The 7,180-nt window shown below is 30.7% G+C and overlaps 1 protein-coding gene across 1 annotated transcript; it reads right to left on the reverse strand.

The window, feature by feature from the left end:
• Window positions 1–191: 191 nt before the first annotated feature.
• Window positions 192–1,758, reverse strand: LOC111921408 (uncharacterized). The gene has a single exon (XM_023916989.3). It carries the CDS (start codon window positions 1,470–1,472, stop codon window positions 423–425), a length of 1,050 nt encoding a protein of 349 aa, XP_023772757.1. The 5' UTR covers window positions 1,473–1,758; the 3' UTR covers window positions 192–422.
• Between the last annotated feature and the right edge of the window lie 5,422 nt (window positions 1,759–7,180).

A 7,180-nucleotide genomic window follows, 5' to 3' on the forward strand; every position in this document is an offset into this window, starting at 1 on the left:
ATAGTTATTTTATATTTTATATTAAATGTTTAAAATGATAATTTTGTGATTAACCTTTTTATATTAAAGGAAAAATATTACTTTGAAACTATGTGTGCATTATATTATTTATAAAGTATCCACGAATACATTGTCTTAGAACAAAGAATTATTTTATGACACATGAGGAATATATATAAAAAGACAAAATGTGAGGCCAAATTTGTAATTCACACTATACTTAAATCGAATCTCATAATTACAAAAAAAGAAATGAAGAAGAAAAAAGAATAAAAATATTTTGGTATCAGTAAAATATGAATAATCATATAGTAATTATTGATAAAGGTATGAAGGGGGAGATACCAATGGAGGCAAAATCGTGTACTTTGAGGCCCAGTCAAACCAATCTGCGACTGGGTCAATGACAACAGTCATCAAAATCAATGGTGAGCATTGGGCCTCCCGAAATCGGCGAATTTTCTTGATCTGTTTGGGCAAAATGATTTTATGTTTGAAAGATGAGGCTTCACCGGAGCTCTGGTTTCGCCTGATAAACCGCTTTCCGGCGGTGGTGGCGGTGGCATACCCTTCTGATTCCATTGCCGGTTAGGACTTGCACGAACCAAGGGACTCAAACAGAATGTTAAACCGGATAAATTCCTCACGTGTCCGGCACCACCGCCGCGCCGGCCGTCTGGATGAGCCGGTGTTCTTCTCGGTGTGTTTTTCCATGACTCAGGCCTTGACTCGTACCCGCTTGTTACATCGAATAAATCATCTTCATTTCCGCCATCGCAATCGGAGTTTCGCACCGGTGACATTCCCCGATCTCGGCAGTACTGCCGCCGGACCACTCCGCTTCCGCTGGTTACTTGAGATTCATCAACATAAACCGGTTGCTTCCTCCGGTTACGACCACCACCTTGTACAATGCTTGAGAACCACGAAGACGACGACGTTGACGTTGACGACGTGGCATTACCACCACCGCTGGGTTCCCTGAAAGTCGAATCTGATGCCCTGGGATCCGAAACCGAATCCACCGAGTTTCGATTCTTAGATCTGAAGGGAAACGTAAGCAACCGAATCAAACTCCGCTTCTTATTCGAATGAACACCGGTGTTGTTGTGACCTCCGGTAGTAGGCCCTACCTGAGGTGTTCGATAAAACAGTTGATCCGAGAGGCTATGGTTATGACGAGGAGCAGCAGGAGTAAAAGGATGATGATCCTTTCGTCGATCGTTATGAGACAATACAGTAGCTCCGGCAGAACGATCGGACTTTCGGCGGTTGTTTAACGGAGAATCAAAGCGAGGAAACACTGGTTTCCCGTCCAAATTGCGTTGTTTTCCGTCTAGGTTTTGACCACTCAGTGCTTGAGCATGAGCTTGTTCTTGAGCTGCGATGAGATACAACAGACGTTCCCGGAGACAACAAGCGCATACGCCGACGACACTACTGAGATCGGTGTAATGCTTCTTACACCTCATTTATGGATGTAAATTCTGTACACCTCTCTACACTTGATTTCAAGTAAATCGGCAGAATTAGCTTCTGATTGTTGAATATTTGTATCTGTTTCCTTGTTTCCTTGTTAGTTCTTTGGGGATTCAACGCTCCATTGATCAGCGTTTCTCTAATTGACGATGAAAACAAAGATTGTTCAGATTTTTAGGGAGATTTCGTGCTTGTCTTCTATCTTCAGTGTGATTTTATTTCAGAAATTTACAGAGGGGAGAAGAGAGGATTTGAGAGAGATATAGAGAGAGAGAATATGGGAAGAATCACTGATTATATATTTGTTCATACAAATTGGGGGTCGTGTGCTAAAAGGTTGTATTTCGTTTTTAGTCCCTTTAGTTTCATTTGTTTTATTATTACAAACAAGACTTTTCATTGTATATATAAATACATGGAAACTTCATCAAAAATATATTCTTCATAAAAAAAATATAATATTGGAACTATTAAGACTTCCACATAAACATTAGTTTCCAGAAGAATAAGTAGGATAGTTGAAATTTTAAATCGTCTACTTAACTGATTTTTTCCAGAAGAATAAATGAGGTAGTTGAAATTTCAAATCGTCTACTTATGCTTTAAAGATTAGAATATTTTAATTATGATCATACAAAAAGTAAGATCACAAACGGACAAAAAGTTGTGTAACTATTTTTTTTTCTATTTATCTGGTTTTACGTAGGTAACAGTAAAATACGATTTTATAAAAATTATTTGAGATTTAAACATTTTAGAATGAAATAAATCTCTAGTTTAAAACTCACAAGTTTTAACATTTCATTAAAGAAAATTAAGTTTTTTCTTATCTAGCCGATTAGTGATATAAGTGGTCATGGATGAATATGTATTTGAAAAATAAAGTTATCATTTTAAAAATAGTTAAAAGTTTTAAGGTGTGATGCGATGTTTATTTTTGACAGTATCATGATCTAAACAACAGTATAAAAGTTGGTTGATTAATTTTCAAGGGACATATTATTAAGGTTCATAATTATATTATAGCAATTTATTATCTATGAGATCTTGATGTATAGTGTTATAAGATGATGTAACATGCATATGATCTTTTTAAACATATCATATTTAATTTCTCTTTTGTATATAACGCTTTAAAATGGCGTTGATCATGTTTGAATCTCACAGACTTCAACTACAAATCCTCCTACCTGATTAAATGATAACATGTGTCATTTTAGTATACTAAAATATCATTAAATGAGCATTAAATGTGACACATGTTATTATTTCATTGGGTAGAAAGATTTGTAAGAACAAAAAGTAGAAGGATTTTTAATTTCTCTATACAAAATGATCACCATTAAAACACCTTAATGATGGTATATATCTTATTAATATATACTCTCACAATTATAAGTTTATTAACTAAATAACATATTGGAGCAAGGCAAATTAATGCACATAGGTACAAGATCTAGATGACCTTAGAATGAAACACAAATCTTCAAAGTGTAAAGCTTTAAACTTTAAGTGTCAAATTTGTAATAAACTTAAAAGTAAGGGGGTGTAAAGAACAATTGTTCGGTTAGGAAAACGATAAACTGACAGCGTGGTGTACAGAGGAGGATTGATCCCATGGAATACACGTACTACTTTTCGCACAATCCATATTAATAAGTTAATAACAGTAATATTCTTTTTATCAAAAATAATGTTTGGTTCGATATTAATTTCGAAAAAAAAAAATAATGTATAGAGCCAACAAATAATATACGAATGTATCTAAAGATATCGACTCTAAATAATAATTACGAAAAACAGTGTAAAACAGGCCTAAAACATGACCAATAAATATATTATTTTTTAGGACAACCGATAATAAAATATATTGTTTTTTAATTAGAGAAAGAATATGTCAAAATGCAAATGCAAATTCAAATGTTCTGATTCTGCTTCTGTCTTTTTTTTAATCGTCGATTGCTGAAAATAGTTGGATCTATATATCATGATTAATTAAGATAATATTCTTTAATTAGTTTTTTTTTTATTGTTGATTCATCATTATATATTGATTTTAAGATATTTTATTATTTGCTTAATTAAAGTCTTCGGTACAAGTGCTACTAGTTTATTGATCTATCCCGACTCTATAATATATTAAGAGTATTAAAAATCATGAGCACTTTTATAGTTATTGCCAAACTTGATATTCACCTATAGTGAATTAAAAAAATGCCACTTCAAACACTAGTTAAGGATTAAGAAAGGGTTGATAGACAAAGTAATTAAGGATTAAGAAAGGGTTGATAGATAAAGTAATCAATGATTAAGAAAATAGAAGGGTTTTTTTTTAACTTTTTTGAGGTTGTTGATTTGTTAATAGGTTGCATGAGACCCGCTGAATACTAACTCATTCAGATGTGACCTTTCAATGAACAACTTCTAACTAGTAAATTAAATGAGTCGATCCGTTAAACAGATAAATCATACCATGTTCAACAACTCAAATTTACCTGATATGAATTATGTGTGGGCGCATCAACCAATGACACATGGTATGGGTAGGTCTCTAGTGGAACACAAAATTGTTTGTGAATTCATCCAACAATAAAAAGAAAACGTTTGTCCTGAACTTTAAATGTGTCTCATTCTCACAATGTCCAACACACAAGAGCACCATACAATGCATACATAATTAGTTTATCATATAACTGATACACTAGCCGAATCAACTTAGTAGAACCGACACAAACTGTAACTCAAAAATTAAAAAAGGCGATACAAAAACTCTTTTCATTATCAGTGGTATGTTTTTACACTCATCGTCTCTTATTGATATATCATTTCACTAGTTTATAACCCGTGGAACCACGGGTTATAAAATTAATTAAACTTTCATAATAGCATTTTATAATTATTAATCAATTATTTTATATAAATCGTTATAAATAAGTTATTAATTAAAAGATATATCAAAATTTTAAAGTTATTATAACTTCAAATTTAACATATAATTAGTAAATGTAAATTTGAATTTTGAAATTAGTTGTTGTCAAATATATCTACATGACATAAGACATAATATTAATAAAGAGTTGTATTAGACTGATACTTGGCAAAAGGAGATTAAAACTATTCATTTATTAGAATAAGGATGTGCATGCAATTTTGCACAAATACCGGTAGAGTGTGTGACAAATAAAATCTTCCATGATATTACGATTATATATCAAATATATTTATTAACTTCTCAGTATTGTTTAATTGTTTTTTTTTCCTTTTGAATTATGTTAACCAGTGAGTTGCATGTCAAGTAAATTATGATGTGGACTCATTTTTATCAATGTCATTTGGAAATTAATGAAAATAGGATAGGCTTGCGGAAATGATTAGGGTGTAAAATTCAAGTCATGCATCGCTTCATGAAAACAAAGTGTTCACTTTCAAAAAGTGCATCTATGGTTTGACGAAGAAAAATGGTCTCTTATCTTATTTTATATAGTTGTTAGATACAAGTATATATTATAAACTAGTTTATAACCCGTGGAACAACGGGTTATAAAATTAATTAAACTTTCATAATAAAAATTTATAATTATTAATTAATTATTTTAAATAAATCATTGTAAATAAGTTATTAATTAAAAGATATATCAAAATTTTAAATTTATTATAACTTCAAATTTAACATATAATTAGTAAATGTAAATTTGAATTTTGAAATGAGTTGTTGTCTAATATATCTACATGACATATGACATAATATTAATGAAGAGTTATATTAGAGTGACACTTGGCAAAAGAAGATTAAAACTATTCATTTATTAGAATAAGGATTACAAAATATTACGGTTAGTAACATAGGGTGTCTTTTGTTTTTTGCAAAAAGGAACAACAAAAAAATAATCTGATAATAGAGTTTTTTACATTAAAAACACAAACATCAATAAGTATTGTTCTTTTCTAGTAACCAAAAAGAAAAGACTAAGAGTATACAAAATAGATTGACAATCAACTTAAGACATTGCAATTTGCTTCTTTAACCAATTATTTTAAAAACCTTAATATTAATTTTTTTTTTGTTCTTCTTGTTTTCCTTTTTCTATTCGAAAAGCTAATTTGATTTTAAAAATGCATAAACATATATGAATGCAAATATTGGTGCATTCGGCTAAGAGAAGACCAAAAGCTATAAACTAACATGCTATAGAACTTAATTGAGAGTATAAGTATTTTATTTCAAACCATAAGTCTCACAATGTCCAATACACAGGAGCACGATACAATGCATACATAATTATTTTATCATATAACTGATACACGAGCTGAATCAACTTAGTAGAACCAACAACACAAACCGTAGCTCAAAAATTAAAAAAGATGATACAAAAACTCTTCATTATCCATAGTAGGTTTTCACACTCATCGTCTCTTATTGATATATTATTTCACATAATATTATGGTTAGTAACATAGGGTGTCTTTTGTTTTGTTGCAAAAAGGAACTACAAAAAATTAATTTGATAATAGAGTTCTCTACATTAAAAACACAAGAACATCAATAAGTATTGTTCTTTTCTACTAACCAAAAAAAGATGGAGAGTACATAAAATAGATAGACAATCAACTAAAGACATTGCAATTTGCTTCTTTAACCAATTATTTTAAAAAACTTAATGTTAAATTTTTTTGTCCTTCTTGTTTTCCTTTTTCTACTCGCAAAGCTAATTTGATTTTAAAGATGCATAAACATATATGAATGCAAATATTGGTGTGTTCAGTTAAAAGAAAATCAAAAGCTATAAACTAACATACTATAGAACTTAATTGAGAATATAAGTATTTTATTTCAAAATATATGTCTCACTTTACACCACAAGTGGGGCATTAATATAGTCAATATCAATTCCTTTCAACTCCAAGTTGACCCTAGTTTGAAACACCCCTCGCTGGGATAGTTTGAAATATCATATTTGACCATTGTCTTGATGGTCAGATCATGTGGACATCATAAAAGCTAAAGAAAAGCTTATGTAAACATCCAACATTTTATTACTCAATAATCTATAAATGATCCATTATTACCCTCAAGCATTGGAATGCCCAATTCCATTGGAATCATGGGATATAGTGTGATTGTAAAGTTGATGTAACTCAAAAGTTATTTTACAATATGGGATTCCAATAACCTCCAATCCTTTTTTCCTATCAACCAGTTCTTCCAATATAAGTATTAACATAAGATATTTCATCAATGGTAGATAATTCCAACGAACTTGAATCAATCACTAGAGTTATAACTACAAGTTCATGAGTTGTCATTGAAATCCTAGATTAAGCTCATACTCAATATACAGATACTAGTAATGAATCTCATGGTGTTTTATGATTATCTAAATTGAGAGTTGATTCTAAATCATTGGAATAGCAAATCCAATCATCCAAAATCACTCACTTCCATTAACAAGAGAATTCCACTATAGATGAAGCTTAAAAACTCCAAATCCCACCAAACCCTACATTAATCAACTAGGGTTTGATTCCATGGAGTTTAGGAGTCCAAAACCAAAGTACTAACATTAGATTCAATAATTAATCATCATTGTTGGATCGATAGATTTAATAAGAATGAAATCATGTATGAGAGACATAATCAGAAAGGACACTTAAGCGTAAATAAGATTTGATTTTCATTAGAGAGTAAAAGGAATGCAATTAC

The sequence above is a fragment of the Lactuca sativa genome, chromosome 1, assembly GCF_002870075.4.
Source record: "Lactuca sativa cultivar Salinas chromosome 1, Lsat_Salinas_v11, whole genome shotgun sequence".
Taxonomy (NCBI): domain Eukaryota; kingdom Viridiplantae; phylum Streptophyta; class Magnoliopsida; order Asterales; family Asteraceae; genus Lactuca; species Lactuca sativa.

What these genes read in the sequence shown, in the direction of transcription:
- LOC111921408 (XM_023916989.3), bottom strand. Translation starts at nt 1,472, where the DNA reads ATGAGGTGTAAGAAGCATTACACCGATCTCAGTAGTGTCGTCGGCGTA.